Below are 18713 nucleotides of genomic sequence, written 5' to 3' on the forward strand. Positions count from 1 at the left end.
AAAGAAGAAATTAGAAAACAAAACAATGACATTACAGTCGTCCATATAGTTATTATAGCAATTTACACAAATAGTAAACAAACCCTGAATTGAGAAAAGCCTCATCTATGGATTAGCAGGTGTCACTCTACGTGCATACCACAAAATCTAATATTAGCACAGTTGTTTAACTTCTCATGGATGCATGAATAATTAGTTTTACGAGTTTCCATAGCAACGCAAAAATCTCTCTCTGTCTTACATCACATGGTGTACTGTCAACAGTCTTGTATCAATGCAAGATCTAAATAGTTTAAAATCTGTATACGAGGGAAATTTGACTGCAAAAGACTTCCAGCATTCCACAACCACTCCACTAGCCTTACATCTGCTGAGGGTGTAGAGTCAGTGTTGTGACCTCAGGATGTGGTCCCTAACGCCACTAGCTCCATCACTACTTGCACACCTTTAGCAGACTTCCAGCATTCCATAACCACTCCACTAGCCTTACATCTGCTGAGGGTGTAGAGTCAGTGTTGTGACCTCAGGATGTGGTCCCTAACGCCACTAGCTCCATCACTACTTGCACACCTTCAGCAGACTTCCAGCATTCCACAACCACTCCACTAGCCTTACATCTGCTGACGGTGTAGAGTCAGTGTTGTGACCTCAGGATGTGGTCCCTAACGCCACTAGCTCCATCACTACTTGCACACCTTTAGCAGACTTCCAGCATTCCATAACCACTCCACTAGCCTTACATCTGCTGAGGGTGTAGAGTCAGTGTTGTGACCTCAGGATGTGGTCCCTAACGCCACTAGCTCCATCACTACTTGCACACCTTCAGCAGACTTCCAGCATTCCACAACCACTCCACTAGCTTTACATCTGCTGACGGTGTAGAGTCAGTGTTGTGACCTCAGGACGTGGTCCCTAACGCCACTAGCTCCATCACTACTTGCACACCTTCAGCAGATTTCCAGCATTCCACAACCACTCCACTAGCCTTACATCTGCTGAGGGTGTAGACTTCTAGCATTCCACAATCACTCGACTACAACATTTCCTGAGGCGTGTGTTTAATCCATGAACAGTCACTTGGTGTTTATTGTTTGTTTATGATTAAGAGGAAAAAGATAGTTGCAAATTGTGACCTGCATCTCCTGTGAAATTGCCAGGCCTGACTGGAAAAACACACTTTGAACCGACACTGAACAGGACAGTGAGCAAACTTTCCACAAACCAGTGGTGTAAGAGAATCTCCATTGATGTTTGTGATTCAATCCGGCCAAAATACACCACAGTCCTTAACCTTTCCATGAGCTGTGATCCTATCCAGCCAAACATGAGCTGTGATCCTATCCACCCAATCATGAGCTGTGATTCTATCCACCCAAACATAAACTGTGATTCAATCCACCCAACCATGAGCTGTGATCCTATCCACCCAAACATGAGCTGTGATCCTATCCACCCAATCATGAGCTGTGATCCTATCATGAGCTGTGATCCTATCCACCCAAACATGAGCTGTGATCCTATCCACCCAAACACAAACTGTGATTCAATCCACCCAAACATGAACTGTGATCCTATCCACCCAATCATGAGCTGTGATTCTATCCACCCAAACATAAACTGTGATTCAATCCACCCAAACATGAGCTGTGATCCTATCCACCCAATCATGAGCTGTGATTCTATCCACCCAAACATAAACTGTGATTCAATCCACCCAAACATGAGCTGTGATCCTATCCAGCCAAACATGAGCTGTGATTCTATCCACCCAAACATAAACTGTGATTCAATCCACCCAAACATGAGCTGTGATCCTATCCACCCAATCATGAGCTGTGATTCTATCCACCCAAACACAAACTGTGATTCAATCCACCCAAACATGAGCTGTGATCCTATCCAGCCAAACATGAGCTGTGATTCTATCCACCCAAACATAACCTGTGATTCAATCCACCCAAACATGAGCTGTGATCCTATCCAGCCAAACATGAGCTGTGATTCTATCCACCCAAACATAAACTGTGATTCAATCCACCCAAACATGAGCTGTGATCCTATCCACCCAAAGATGAGTTGTGATCCTATCCACCCAAACATGAGCTGTGATCCTATCCAGCCAAACATGAGCTGTGATTCTATCCACCCAAACATAAACTGTGATTCAATCCACCCAAACATGAGCTGTGATCCTATCCACCCAAACATGAGCTGTGATTCTATCCACCCAAACATAAACTGTGATTCAATCCACCCAAACATGAGCTGTGATCCTATCCACCCAAACATGAGCTGTGATCCTATCCACCCAAAGATGAGTTGTGATCCTATCCACCCAAACATGAGCTGTGATCCTATCCACCCAAACATAAACTGTTTGATCCACTCTAAATATTTCACAATCCTCACCCAATCCATAAACAAACTACTAGGTGGCTACTGGCAGGATACTCGGAGATGCCCTGTTCAGTGAACTGTTCAGTCAGGCTTGTACTATTATTATATACCAATAACAGTTCTAAAGGTCAACCGGATGTGATGTGAAAATACAAAAGATGAAAATGCTTTGAAACTCCTCTACATGGAGAACAATCCAACTACATCACAAAGTTATTCAACTGTTCTACATTTCTGCTCAATGCAGTCCGCACAACATTTCATCTTTGGTTGCTCAGCAACAATGAAAAGTGCAAAAGTAATATTAATGTTGTGTGAAGTTCATATTTAAAAACATCATTACCTTACAAAACTAAAACAGTCTTTGTTCATGTGCTAGGTCTTCACAGATATATATATATATGTACAAACATTGTACAAAATCAAAATGAGACATGTTAAAACAAATTATATACATGTATACACTGTCAATATAGACAATGGAACAAGGCAACGTTTAACAATAAATCTCTACCTTATACACAGTTCAACAGCAACAAACATATGCCACTCGCCAATCAGCACAAACCTTACAAATTGCACAAAACATAACAAGCTATAGCATAATTGTATTATGTCCTTAGTTTGTTCAACACACAACTACATGAATTCATTTTTAACCAATGAAAAAGCAGAAAAAGCATAAATGTAGCCAATGCAGTAGTTTGTAAATTATGTCTAACAATATTTCTCAAAAAACAAGAATAGAAGTCTAGCTACTTTGTAAACTTTGTTGATAGCACCGTTCTGCTGCTCGTTGGTCTTGGTTGTTATGATGACGATCAGATGAATTGATTACCGGGCTGTTGCCATGGTACTGAGATACTTCTGATAGTTGTCCTCACTGATAGGGGTTTCCCTGGACGATAAATTAAAGCAAAAATGTTTTTGTGAGACAACATTGACAAAAGGTATGACAATTTGAAGTTACTTAAACCAAAGCAGTGACCAAAGTCAGATGTGCCAAATTGCAGGCTTTCAAGGCCATAAAGTCAGGTTTGCCAAAGGGTAGATTTTCAAGGCTTTAGCCAGGTGTGCTAAATTGTGAGCTCTCAAAGCATTAAAGTCAGGTGTGCAAAACTGTAAGCTTTCAAGGCTTTAAATTCAGGTGTGCTAACTTGTAGGCTTTCATGGCTTTAGCCAGGTGTGTCAAATTGCCGGCTTTAAGATGAGGTGTGCCAAATTGTATGCTTTAACATCAGGTGTTCTAAATTGCAGGCTTTAGAATCAGGTGTGCCATAGAGTCTTTCAGGCTTTAATCAAGCTTCCAAATTGCAGGGTTTTTAAGTCTTCAAACTCAGATGTGCCAAATTGCAGCCTTAAAGGTTTTAAAGATAAGTGTGCTAAATTGCAGGCTTTCCATGGGCATCTGAACACCTGTGCGGGAAGTAGATAGTACAGGTGTACAGTATGACTCACTCTGATCCAATCACAGTCTGTTTCTGCACCATCTTCTTGTACTGCATGTGTTCTTGCTCAAGGCTGATCACACATTTCAGGATTTCATTCAGCGTCTCAAAACACGTTTTGGTGTCGTCAATATGGACCAATGGCATTGGTTCAGTGTCTCCGCTGTACACTTCCTGACTTGCACAGGCATCTGGGAAAATAAAAGCAGCCACCAATCAAATACACAGTACATCTACATATGTGTACATGTAAAAACAACAAAGTGTGCTCAGACATGCAAATACTTTTAATAAGTTAAAAAGAACAAACAGGAAAAATGCGATGATTACCTGATGTTCATCCCATTATGCTCATCATACACTTTTAGAAATATACATGCATTTAATGGTCTGATTGGTGTTTAATGTCGTATTCAAGGAATTTTCCAGTGATCACTTACATTTATGGGTGGGCAACTGAAGGAAACCGGAGGAAACCATTGACTTTCACCAAGTACTTGACAAACCTTCTGACTGATTATAGCTGCACTGTAGCAGCGAGACCTGGATTTGAACACATGACCTCATACGTTAAGGTCTGACAGTCACACCGAACAAATAGGGACATACACATGTAGTAACACTCCCAGTTTTAAGGATTTTACTAGCTTGAACTGACTCGGGATGAAGTCTTGATCTGACTCAGATGAAGCCTTGATCTGACTCGGGATTAAGCCTTGATCTGGCTGGAGATCAAGCCTTGATCTAACTGGAGATCAAGCCTTGATCTGACTCAGATGAAGCCTTGATCTAACTCGGATTAAGCTATGATCTGACTGGAGATCAAGCCTTGATCTGTCTTGGAACGAAGCCTTGATCTGACTCAGGATCAGGTCTTGATCTGACTGAGGATAAGTACTGGTCTCCCATGGATGATGTAACAGGTACTGTGACGTCAACAAAACACAAATACAACACAAACAGTGCCACGTAACACACAGAGAACACAGAAGCACAGCAAGTCACTTAACACTCAGAGAAAACCACCAGGACAAATGGAACGTCAACTGGGATGTGCAGTTTTTACTCAGCAGATACCTAACAGGGTAGCTTCGAGACCCAACTCTTTTGTCGCTCAAGATAAAAACAGTGAGTTGTGAGTTGTATCATGTGAGTTGTGAAGAATTTTAGGCCACCTTTGGTGACATTCATAATATACTGATCATTTATCCTGCTGTGTTCTATAGAGGTGCAAATGGCACATCCTTCTATTACAGACTTCACACGTTGACAAACGTTCAGGTCTATTATCTCCATCATTCATCCATTTCTAGCTAACTTTTTGTGGACCAAAGTTTCAAATGCCCAGGTGATAGTAAATGTGATCAATAATACTTGCTGAACATTTCTGACAGGTCACATGACAGAGTAGGACTTTTTTACCTTCAGCGATAAAAGAGTATGACATTCACCCATTCCAACATGTTGTTATTCATTTCTGTGTACTTATTCAGTACATTGGCTATGTGGCCACGATGATGAATCCACCTGCACATGTACATTCAGGTTCTCACTAGCTCATTCTGTTTGGGAGTTGGTCTCTTTACAGCCAAATCAACCTCTCACCAAGGAGACTGTGGGATAAAATCCAGCCTCTGCTGAGTGAGGATGATTTTAGCAAAAGCCAGTGGTGGGCTGGCACACTCGCTCCTCCACTAATTAACCCTGATTTCTGTCACATAAGTGAAAAATTCTGGTGTACAGAATTAAAGACCAATCAAACATAAAAGGCAGAATAAGCCAGCAAGAATCTCCAAAAAAATTTTTAAAACAACTATCAGAATTCCAGCTTTGTCATACATGCATGTCATTTTCTTTGAAACCCTTTATTTTACAAGCCAGGACATCTAAAGTCTTGTTTGGTGTGCTTTACATAAAAGAAGGGCAAATAGATGTACACGACGGTCACTTCATCTCAAATTTGTGGAGTAACCATGATTTCAACTATGCAGTTATGGAAAGGAAGGGGTATATTAAACCCTACACCTGGAATATTTCATGTCTATAGCAGATCAGAGAAAAGGTGAAATAGGAGAATAGGTGCCACAATTAATTTAAACCATTGTGTAACATTTCAAATACTTGTACATTAAATCCCGATGCTTTATTTAGGAGTCAAACACTAATAGTGCAAATAAAACATTGAAGAAAACAAAATGTGGATTAATAAAAAAGAGAAAAAAAACAGAAATAAATTTCAGTCATTCTGTAGCGTCTTTACTATATAATACAACAGATGTGCCATCCATACATAAAACAGATGTGCCATCCATACATATATATATATATATATGTACCAGTTATAAACACCCAAGACATGAAACAAACAACAAATGAATACAGCAAAACTCAAAACAGAAAGTGAAAGAGAAGAGAACCAGGTGGTTATTACGAGTGGGAGTATTGTGTAGAACCACGTGAACACTGATCTAGTCAGCTATGAACTGATAAACAAACTGCTGACAGCAGACATGTCCTGGGTCTTACCATGAATCTCACACAGGTAAGCTACAGGTGAGAGAGAGATATATATATATATGTATATCAGCATATCATTTGTTACCATGAAAACTAATTACAGGTACACACACATATATTTATATATACAAATACTGAACAGAGAGAAAGACAAATGATTGGTGATAGGTTCACCATGAATCTACATTTAAAGGGATGAAGATTTTAACCCAGTTTAAATTTATCCATTTATTTATTTGACTGATTCTTGTTCAACTCCATACTCAGGAAATTTTAACTTATAAGATGGGCCTTGTGCATATCATATCTTTCTTCATTTTGTAATGTTCAGAAATGAAAACCGTTTTCATGATTTTTTTATGAGAAAAAAATTAGAAAAAAAAAAACACCCATACAAGCCAAGCCTTACCTTGTAAAGCTTCCAACTTTTCTCTGTTTGTTAAAAACAAAGAGTGAATTTTCTCAATTTCTCGGTCGATGTCAATGTCCTTTTTGATTTCGCCCACAGACAAGCCTCCTGTCACAGGTGTACAGCCCTTAGCACTTGGATCAAACGATTTACAACTGTTAAAGAAAAAAAAAATATATACTGCTTTACACATCTACCCTATTTCTTCAGCCTTTTCACATGTGGGAGAGAAACTTTCAGTGTGATTTTTGCACCTTTTTAATTTGATTTTGAAGGGAACACTACATTGGCTGGTTTGGCCCATTTCGGGCAGTCTACAAACATACTCTCAGAATGTGCTTGAACAACCACCTTACAAACAAGTGAAAAAGTTGAGGAATTACAGCACTAAGGTACAGTACACTGTGGTTCAATACCATTTCCATTGCACGGTTTCTGCTAGGCCCGTTTTGAGTCTTGTAAACAGACCCAATCCCCCTGGGAAAGCTACCGAAAATTCTCGCTCAGATAAAAAAAAAAAAAACTGAAATAAAGAGAAGACTTCTCCATCTGATATGTTGACGATACTAAATAGTCAAAGCACCAAACAAACCAATTCGCACACTTGCCTAACTTGTGTATTTGCTACATCACCGAGGAGTCCCATTCCTGCACTGCGCCAAAATTTCTCTTTCGAGACCAATGACCTAATGCACGCAGGGATAGTGCATGTAGCACTAAATGGCCCAATGTGCTCCAGCATAACAGCTAGAATGCATAGGCCTATACTAGCCCCAAAATCCGGTCCGTGGATGGTCTACTCGACTGACCTCTATACACTAAGAATTTTTGGAAAATGCTGTTAACAGTGACAAGGAATCAATGTTCGATGTGTGAGACGATGTGCCCTGACAGGTCAGAAAGGTCAATCACAGGTGCGCATGCGGAGCGCATGAAAACAATCGTTCTACGTGTAAAATGTCACAGCGAGATATCACCGCACTGCCAGATAAATAACATCATCACTGGAAAATCTGCCATCAACTGCCATCAAAACCATTTCCAGATCTGTACATGTGCCTGTATTGAATGATTTGATGCTGACAAGAAAGATGACAAGGGAGATAACTCACCACAACCAATGTCCATTGATGAAGGCAGCTGGGTGGTACTCCTTTAAGCGGTTCTTGTTTGATGTGCAGATTTTGGTCAGGATGTCAACCCTACAAATGCAGCGAGAAATGTCAAATCATCACTAAATCCTCATGGCCAGCCTGCCATGCCTAAGAATACACTATTCTGAATTCCAATGAAACAACAGTATTATTGTATCACATGATAATACAAATTTTAGGGGGTAAACTTGTGATACTACTGTAACTCTTCACGCTTGGGAATGTAAATTTATTTATCTGATTGATGTTTTACGCCGTACTCAAGAATATTTCACTTATACAACGGCGGCCAGCATTATGGTGGGTGGAAACCAGGCACAGCCCGGGGGGAAACCCACGGCCATTCGCAGGTTGCTGTCAGACCTTCCCACGCATGGCCGGAGAGGAAGCCGGCATTAGCTGAACTCACAGCGACCACATTGATGAGAGACTCCTGGGTCATTACCCTGTGCTAACACACTAACCAACTGAGCCACAGAGGCCCCTGGGAATGTAAATGACACATCTTTGAGGAAAATGGGCCGAGTGTTTCGATAATTTTTAACGTTGTTCAATTTCTCAAAGCCTCACACTCGGGTAACATAGGCTAAGGCATGACTGGAAGGATTGTTGCCCTGGGAGTAATCTATCATCACTGTAGGAGCTTCTGAACAAGCTACTCCAATATCTGATAATTACACCACAACAAAATATCATTAAAACATTTATCAAACACTGATCAAAACATAAACATGAAATTTCAAATAAAAATGTTTAACAAGTTTCTCTTCATGAACTCTTCGGAACATCAATTTAATTGATACTTCTCTTCTGAAGTACATCAATCTCCACCTTGTGACACAGTAGCCCAGTAGATTTAGCCCCGATATCAAAAGAGTGTCACATTTTCTGGAGGAGCTCGCTGCTAAAAGTAAGAACTATAGAAGCTGGTATTCTATCAACATAACTGGCCTTATTTGAAATGGATGAATATGTATGATTTCTTTTCCGGTTGAGAGCTTCTTGGCACAGTATTAGGAGTCCCATAGTGTGCATACAAGGAACATCTCACTGATGCCATAGATGTTTGTTGCCATGGTAACTCACCACTGGGCTTCCTCCACACAGTTGCTGGCCTGAATGTACAATGCTCTCTGAGACTGGACCACTTGAAACATCTGCGACAACAACAAAATCAACATCATACAGCACTGAAGTTTCTCGGCAATATGATGGACTGTGGTGGTGAGAATCGACAGGTATATCTGTGTTTTAGATTGGCATGATGTACATAAAAAGAAAAACCTTCTGCATCCAAACCGATGAACCATGACCACTACAAAATCACGATGTTCCAAACCTAAAGGGAGCTAATTGATATATATGTGGTATGAGGTCTTATATGTACATTTTGCCGACAAAACGAAAGAACAATCTAACACAATCTTCACCACGTATACATTCATACTTACCATCTTAATCATCTGAAGAACACCAGCAACCTGCGCGGCTCATTTTTAATTTCCTCACACACAAGTACTGCAAATAGCGGTACTGTCATCAGAACAGAAACAACCAGAACATATTTAACCAATTAGCATTGCGTTTTCGATCTTACACATTTCTTCTCGAAGGATTCCTCCTCCAGTTTCTCCACTGCCAGGATGTCCTCAATGGGGATTTCACACAATGGTCCTTCGCCTGTACACAAGTCACAATTACAACACGTAAGTACACTTATTTATTTACTACCCTAATTCTTCAACCTTTTTAAATGCCCCTTCAAGCCCTGCGGAATGGACCAACTGCGTTTTTGAATTCAACAATTAAACGCTACGGCAGGTAAATATCAGAAATTGTTGAAAATAGGCCTCAATGTTGAATTTAATGGAGCTACATGTACACTATCACAATTTATTTATTTATTTATTTATCTGATTGATGTTTTACGCCATACTCAAGAATATTTCATTTATATGACGGCGTCCAGCATTATGGTGGGGAGAAACCAGGCACAGCACAGGGGAAACCCAGAGAGGAAGCCAGCATGAGCTGGACTTGAACTCACAGCGACTGCATTGTTGACTCCTGGGTCATTACGCTGTGCTAGCGCGCTAACCGACTGAGCCACCGAGGCCCCTACATTATCACAAGAATTAGCTGTAAATATCAACAGCTGGATGACATCATTTGTTGCCTAACAGTCAAATCACCCCAATAAATATCTATAAACACAGGTCTATGATTTCAGAAAGAGTATAAATTTTCTGTGAGGTTAAAAAAGATTAAAATGGACTTAATATTGAGTTTTGTGTATTTGAAATACTCCATGGGAAGAAAAATTTTGTTTTTGATACTTGATGACGAAAAAATACTGACATTTCTGCTTGTTCAAGTTGAGTTTCTAAAAGAAATTGGCTAGATAAACCCTGATATTGTTTAAATATTCCACCTGGTTTTTCTTGAGAATGAAGTAAGACTTTAAATAGCACCACATCAGCTGTACTAAACACAATAACATGCTGTTTATACCACAATGTAGTATTACAACCACAACTCCACTCATGACCAGATAATCAACTCCACACTCTTCTCCTGAAGTATCACCATAAACTGGTGCAATTTCACAAACAGTTATTTTTTAAATTAATAAGACTAAAACAACTCTCCTTACCTTTGTTTCTGGCATAATTTAAGCTGTGATTCGTCAGACAGAAATATCGTCTTTTGAAATTTTTCAGCCCAAATTTCTTCCTTCCTTGTGCCCTTTTTATCATCCATCTGTAGGGAACAAAGACTAGCCAATCAGGTTTTGATACACACAGAGGCGACACTGTACATGAGTTGTCTGCCCATATTCACCAATTATAGATCATCTACATGTATATCATCTAGATCATCTCCTGCATTGTTTGCATTTGTTTGCAATGATTAACATCATTTTCCACATTATTTTTGTAACCAAGTGGCGGTATTCCACAACTGCCAATTTTAACAGCCACGACAAAAACTGACTCAGTGCCTACGTCCATTTTAATAAAATTTACAATTATTAAAGCAATCTGCACCCTAACACTGATGAATATTTAAAATATGATTATCATTCAAGGCCAATTTTGTCCTGACATTTCATTACGTTTTTTCAGAAACATTTCCAATATAAAAGAAAATCAACAATCAACATGCAATACAAGTCAATTTGACAGGTTGCTTCTGTTTTTATTAAAATATATATAAAATTTCAATTGCAATATGTTGTTGGTGTTTTTTCCATCACAGAACTTCCGCTGGCTTACCCCTCCTTGAGAACTATAGGTGCCTCTATCTTTATAGAGTGAGCTTGTCGAGCGGAGGAGATGATGTCTAGGAACTGGAAAACGGAAAATATCAATATTTATTTATTTACTTACTTATTACACAGATGACCTGACCTGTAAAACAACATGTATATGTACAATGCCATGGCTCTCAGCTGGGGCCTGGACACTCAGCGACTGGCTGATCAGACTCAACAGCAAATCTTTTGTTTTACAGGAATGAATTCATTGCTGGGTTTGTCTGAAGCCATTCCAGTAATATATCATGTTTATACATGTTCAAATGTCTGTAATTAGGCCAAGCTTACAATTCATTTATTTATTCAATTGGACTTTAACGTCATACTCCAGAATATTTCACTTATACCAGTTGCCAGCTAAAGGTAGGGAACCGAGCAGAGTCCGGAGGAAGCCCATGACTATCTCCATGTTGCTGACAGACCTTCCCATGTACGTTCAAAGAAGAAACCAGCAACCGCATTATTGACAGGCTCCTGGCTAACCATCTCTGCCAGAGGCCCCCACCCAAGCTAATAAGATCAATGATCAAATACACATACATGTCACCCAAGTTTTCATAATGAAGTCTCTGGGTAAAGCCCACTCAACAATTAATTAAATTTAATTATAACACCTAGTTTACCAAACATTTATCATTTTACGTAGCACTCGAGTCTTACCCGTTTGACACCATCTGTGTGTTTGTCGTCTGAGAAGTGTTGAAACAATGGAACCATGAATTCTTCTTTAATACCTAATGACAGCTGAAAATAAAAAAAAGAAAATAAAAGACCTTGACAAAATTTAGTGCTCACAACCCTATTTATCAGTTGAGAATGTAAAAGTTAGTTAAGTACAATAAATCTGATAAGGCGAAAACACCCGTTATCTGCTGAGGATCTCTATTACTAGTCTTACAGACAGTAGGGAAGAAATATTCCCATCCTTACATATAAGGAAAACAACTACTCTAAATGTTCAACCTATTCAACCACTAAACCACTTCTTTCAGAGGAATTCATGCATACAATCATTATGAAAATGACCCAAGAAATGATTTGCTTGTGTCACTAAAGATGCAAGCTTCATAAAACTCTGCAAATTATTTCTCTACACCCCATAGCTCTCTGAGAATGTTTCAAAATATTAGTTGCAGATGTAGCTGAATAGGTTGAAGAATTAGGGCACTGAAATTAAATTATAAAGTTATTTACAGATTATTAGCATCTAATGCCATTTTTATTTCACTCTTGCAATGATGATTATCTTTAAATACATGGGTAGAGGGAAACTGAGAAAAAAAAACCCCAACAAATCACAAAAGATGAATGTGAGAAGTTGTTCTGAAAGAAGTCTGTGGGCGAGAACTTACGGTTTTGGAGCTGACTAGATTGCCCATGCTCTGGATCGCCTTGGATACCAGCGTTAGAGTTCTGTGTAATGTGGGACTCTGAAAACACACACATGGACTCTTATTACAGTATTATTGTTATTAATCATCAAAGGTTTAGAACCAGCGACCTCAAAGTTAGGCTCCAGAATTGCCGGCAATACATGTTAACTGTCTGGACCATTTGACCAATAGGAACATGCAGTCCAAAACAATATGTGGTAAAAACAATATGCGTTCAAACACATTATGTGGTCAAAAACAATACATGTATTTGGTTGAAATCAACACGGAGAAAGACAATATGTGATTAAAACCAATATATGGATAATAAGGTGACGTGCTTATGATTCATAGAGGTGAAAAAAAAACAAAAAAATAAAATGGAAAATTAAGAAGTGAGAATTTCAAAAAGACTTAATAAACACACGTCACCACTTACAAGCACTTCATTGGTCAGTTCAAAGAGACGTGGTCCGAGAATGGCTGGGGCAAAAAACCTGAGAAAAATAAAGCCACTGACGACTTGGTATCTCACTTCGGTGCTCTCTGAAAAAAACGATTGAGGGAGAGAAAGAATGAGTTACCTTTAGAACATTTCCTGCTCATCCTAAGGTTATATGTATGAATGTATGGGGTTGTACGTTGTACAATATTTGAAGTCATATGACGACAAGAAGTGATACGATGTGTATACATATATTGTATCTTCTTGTGGCAGGGCGAGTCCATGCCACCAAAGTGCTGCCGCCACTGAAGTATCATGCCAAATACACCAGACATGACACCCCATCTCTAGTCACACTATACTGACACCGGGCCAACCAGTCCCGTCTCCTTGCTCTAGCATCTCAATGCTGAGCACGTAATAGGCACAAATTATCATGGATATTAATTAATTTTCTGATTTACTGATTTAACTCCACATGTAATACTTAAAACTAAAGGTCTGCATCGTCGTATTCTGTTTATATTGACAAATTTCTGTTCCTTTTTTAATCTTACCTTTTTCTTGATAGGCTCCAATATGGCCGTATTTATACTGGTATTATTTCTTGTTATTTTTAACATAATGAATATATTACACACTTATTATGTTCATTCAGTTTTAAACATATCTACATGTACACCTATCTCAGGTGTAAAATGTCTACATATCGACAGGTACGTCTATCTCAGGTGTGAAAAAGAACAAGGGATAGTCTTGTACCTCCTAGGATAAAATTCCTGTCAGTTGGAGGTGCATTCAGAAATCTGTCCTCCATGTACCTCATTTAACTACTGTCCCGGGATTGTTGGAGGTGGATTTAAAAATCTGCCCTACATGTACCTCACATTATAACTACTGACCTGGGACTGTTGGAGGCGGATTTAAAAATCTGCCCTACATGTACCTCATATTATAACTACTGACCTGGGACTGTTAGAGGTGGATTTATAAGTCTGCCCTACATGTACCTCACATTAAAACTAATGACCTAGGACTGTTGGAGGCGGATTTAAAAATCTGCCCTACATGTACCTCACATTATAACTAATAACCTGGGACTGTTGGAGGTGGATTTAAAAATCTGCCCTACATGTACCTCACATTATAACCACTGACCAAGGACTGTTGGAGGTGGATTTAAAAATCTGCCCTACATGTACCTCACATAATAACCACTGACCAAGGACTGTTGGAGGTGGATTTTAAAATCTGCCCTACATGTACCTCATATTGTAATTACTGACCTGGGATTGTTGGAGATGGTTTTAAAAATCTGCCCTACAAGTGCCTCATATTATAAACTACCAGGACTGCTGAAGGTGGATGCAAACTTCTGCCTAACATATTATTTCAACCTGCCTGCATGTATCTCATATAATTACTGACCTGGGTAATGTTTCATGGCTGCATCCTTCACAGCAAAGAAAATCTCACAGACAATGGTGGGACAGACAAGACCTGAATCCGTGATGGACTTGTACATCTTCTCTACATAGTCCTTCAATGTCGCCTGTCATTTACAAAGACATGAACATGTAATATGCAAATGTGATTAATACCCAATACACCTATTTTGCTACAGGTTCATGGTAAAGAATGATTAATTTATTTGATTCACTTGATTGGTGTTTTACGCCGTACTCATGAATATTTCACTTATACGACCAGCATTATGGTGGGAGGAAACTGGGCAGAGCCCGGGGGAAACCCACACCCATCTGCAGGTTGCTGGCAAACTTTCCCACGTAGGTAAAAAATAAGGATGCAATGGTCATCATTAAGAGTTTAATGGAGTCCAGCTCAAGATGGCTTCCTATCCAGGCATATGTGGTCAGGTGTGGCAGCAACCTGCAGATGGTCATGGGTTTCCTCCTGGCTCTGCTGCGTTTCCTCCCATCATAATGCTAGCCACTGTTCTATAAGTGAAATATTCTTGAGTATGATGAAAGACCTCAATTTAATAATAATAATTATTAAAATCTCACCATATTTTCCTCTAACTTCTCGTCTTCTTTCAAACGACTTGGATCTATCTCACAGGATTTCTGCTCTGACCTTATCTGCAATACCGAACAGTTTCAAGAATTTACCAACAATTCACTCTAAACTGTTATTGACATAACTAACAGGTAGTGTACAGTCTAGGGTCTTTTGTTACACAAATCTAATGCAGCTTGATGGTAACCATGGTGTGGCATACAAATACCATCTCTAACCTATGTCCAGCCCTTCAAATTTGAGGCATGCTATTAAACAAAATCTACATGCTGGCATGTTAGAAATAACACCTCAGCATACATTTGGCTGACTTGCTATGGTAACTTGCATGACTCTCCAAAGTGAGCCCACATAGTGGTATGCTACATGCAGATTTCTTGAGCATGTTGGGTGTCAAAGCTGAAGAAATATTAGATGCTGTTTTACATGCATCAGTGCACTGTGTAACCAGAAAATCCGGCCTAACAATGGTATATATTTCATTATACACAGAGACCGCTGCCACCCTGAGCCCGGGCGATGTGTGCACCCTATTATCACAATGTATCTGTGTTTAGTTACCCCATCGGCAAAGCTCATTGCATACACCATACTTAATGTCCAAATCTACTTAATACATGGTCTGTCCGCAAGTCAGAGTCCAAAAATAAGGTCTGTTTTGAGGCACTCAGCTGCTTTAATGCTACCCAACTAACCTCAACTGGTAAGTCAATCATGTTGAGAAATTGACATCGTGTAAAAATATGCCACAACCTTATTTAAGTATCCCAATCTATAGTTCCATACGCACAGGTGAACAATGATGTTGTTCTGAAAGCTTATTCTAGAGTGAAGTAGAAGTATGAAGTGCTAGATGCCAAGAAAATGATAAGAAATTGAGAAAACTGAGTTGATGTATCGTGGCGTGGCAAGGTAAGGTCAGGCGCACATACCCTGCACATGAAAACAAAACCTGCACATCCGCTGTAACATTTGTGAGCAGGTTAAAATGGTGATATATTCTGGAAATATCACTCACATTGTCAACGAAGCCATGGGCAAATGTACATATAGTTTATCTGACTTTTGCCCATGACGCCTAAGTGTTGGCTTGTTTTTTAGTTTCCCTGACTTGCTCGACTGTTCCCATATAGATATTTTTCTACAGAAGTCTTCTAGACCTTACCAAATAATTGCAAGTTCACGGCCGATTTCTTGGCTACGCACCATGTAGATGCACCTGTGTACTAACACAGACAAGACTTACGAGGTCAATGACACCCTTGATGGTGTCGTGCAGGTAGGGGATCCCCACTAACTTCATCAGGGAGTCCACCAGCTTACTGGCTAGGGTGTTCCCACGGAACAGCGTGTTTGGGTCTCTGTACAACAACAACAACAACATACAGGCATAAGTACGTGTGTCTACAGGACTGATAAACAATGCATAGTCTTATATCATTTTTAAATTACAACAATTTGTATTATGAAGTTGTACATATACATATATGTGTGGCTTGGGTATAATTTAAAATGCAAAAACCTGAAAGACTTCCTGGAATTATATTTCTCAAATGAGTATTAACTGTTTACCATTATGTAATTAATAGTCAAAATCTATAAACTATTATAAGAAAGATAGCAAAGAATAAAACCTTAAGTTGTTTTGGAGGAAAGGTGAAAAGAGACCTACAGCCATTTTATTTTCTTACAAGCTTGATAGCTGTATAAATCTACTTTTAATCTGGATCAAAGTCTCACGATCGAGGCCGTGGAAACAGATGACCTGTCAAGTTATAGAAATAACATGCCCCTGATTGATTATAATTGATAATATGGTGACTTTTTCAATTTTGTGCACGTTTTATCCTTGTTACCAGTACTTTAAACTGCAATATCACAGTTATGTAATTTTTAAAACTTTATGTGGAATACTTTATCGAACCTTAAATATATTTGGTCTGATTAAGTTGTTATGATATGGCAGTGAGTGAGTGAGTGCTTCGGGTTTAACGTCAATATGGCAAAACAGATTTGGGCATATAGTGTAGTAGTCCACTGAGGAAGGCATGATCACAGCTTGTATGAAACTCGCTAGAGTACAGATATACACATGTAACCTCATGTGTTCTGCTCCTCATCAGTTTAGACTTACGAGGTTTTGGAGATCTCCCACTCTGCCAGGGCCTTCACCAGTGGCACCATTTTCCCATTCTGTAGGAAAATCCTCATGATTGGCTGAGCTGCATCTTCTAGATTCTCCACAACCTCGCTTAATATACAAGCTGCGCTGGATGTGATTGGCTGAAAGACAAAGTGATTTACATATATAATAGACAGCCAAAAGAGATATAAAGAAAAACATATATAATATAATTTTACAAATTCAGCATCTAAAAATAATGAAAAGAAAAATTTGGAATCACACACATGTAAATGTACTGTGCTATTCTGACCAATGATAATATGTATGCCACTCTCTGCTTGTGGTACACAGTGAAGGACAGAGACCATCCTACAACCATGACAACCTATCACCCACCCACCCCACCCACAAATATGATCTCCCTCCTATGAGTTGATCTTGCTCTTGATGCTTTTATCAATTCAAGAAAAAACACAAGCCAAAAGAAAAAAACTCACAGCATTGTCATTTTATTTACTTACACATTTATAAATGAGTGTGCAGTGCTTACGGACTTGTAATTTATATGATGGGAGCAAATTTTATGGGCGAAAGAAACGATTAAATGTGCCCTGAAATAACTCTGTGCATTACCATTACATACCTGGTGAACTTCCTGACTTCCTTACCTGAACATTTGGTGATTTGAGAAGAAGGTTACGCAAGTCTTCATAGTAATGAGATGAAAAGACGTGGTCGGCAGTGTAGGAGATTTTGAGACGAATTGATCCCAATTCCTGATTAGTGTGTTTGGACCCATCTCGAGACTGTAAGAAATACCTGGATGAAGGTAACAGAGGAAAACACTGACAAATGTACACAAATCTATACTGCTAATGTCTGGTACTGTAGACTCAACCTGAGACGCTATGAAATACCTGGATGAAGGTAACAGAGGAAAACACTGACAAATGTACACAAATCTATACTGCAAATGTCTGGTGCTGTAATGACCCAACCTGAGATGGTAAGAAATACCTGGATGAAGGTTAAGAAATACCTGTATGATTTTTTGATTGGTGTTTTTCGCCGTACTCAAGAATATTTCACTTATACGACGGCGGCCAGCATTATGGTGGGTGGAAACCGGGCAGAGCCCGGGGAAACCCACGACCATCCGCAGGTTGCTGGCAGACCTTCTCACGTACGGCCGCCAGCATGAGCTGGACTTGAACTCACAGCGACCGCATTGGTGAGAGACTCCTGGGTCATTACGCTGCGCTAGCGCTTTAACCGACTGAGCCACGGAGGCCCCTACCTGTATGAAGGTTAAGAAATACCTGGTAGCAGAGAAAAGGATTGAACTGTAACAAATGTATATATTTGTCACAATATAGAGGTAAATACTGCGTGATCAGTCATTTAATTTACATTTAAAAACTGAAGAATACTATTGAGAAAGACTAAATTTTCTGAGAGTGCAAAGTGCAGCTACATGCATAATACTACC

At 39.4% G+C, this 18713-nt stretch overlaps 1 protein-coding gene across 2 annotated transcripts in view; it reads right to left on the bottom strand.

Annotated features, from left to right (window-relative positions):
- Positions 1–2144: 2144 nt before the first annotated feature.
- LOC135479093 (ras GTPase-activating protein 3-like) overlaps positions 2145–18713 on the bottom strand; it is a 52942-nt gene continuing 36373 nt past the window's right edge. Inside the window, exons 9-25 of one of the 2 annotated variants that reach the window (XM_064758815.1) lie at positions 17893–18043; positions 17234–17382; positions 16346–16460; positions 15087–15161; positions 14488–14611; positions 13054–13160; positions 12594–12671; positions 11902–11985; positions 11201–11274; positions 10579–10685; positions 9523–9605; positions 9012–9082; positions 7884–7973; positions 6772–6926; positions 6372–6392; positions 3856–4036; positions 2145–3295 (exon numbers count right to left, since the gene is read on the bottom strand). In XM_064758815.1, coding sequence (XP_064614885.1) covers positions 3232–3295; positions 3856–4036; positions 6372–6392; positions 6772–6926; positions 7884–7973; positions 9012–9082; positions 9523–9605; positions 10579–10685; positions 11201–11274; positions 11902–11985; positions 12594–12671; positions 13054–13160; positions 14488–14611; positions 15087–15161; positions 16346–16460; positions 17234–17382; positions 17893–18043 — 1729 coding nt within the window. In that variant the 3' untranslated portion in view covers positions 2145–3231. The remainder of the gene's footprint in view (positions 3296–3855; positions 4037–6371; positions 6393–6771; positions 6927–7883; positions 7974–9011; positions 9083–9522; positions 9606–10578; positions 10686–11200; positions 11275–11901; positions 11986–12593; positions 12672–13053; positions 13161–14487; positions 14612–15086; positions 15162–16345; positions 16461–17233; positions 17383–17892; positions 18044–18713) is intronic. The other variant, XM_064758816.1, reaches the window with a different exon arrangement.

The sequence above is a fragment of the Liolophura sinensis genome, chromosome 12 (genome assembly GCF_032854445.1).
Source record: "Liolophura sinensis isolate JHLJ2023 chromosome 12, CUHK_Ljap_v2, whole genome shotgun sequence".
NCBI lineage: Eukaryota > Metazoa > Mollusca > Polyplacophora > Chitonida > Chitonidae > Liolophura > Liolophura sinensis.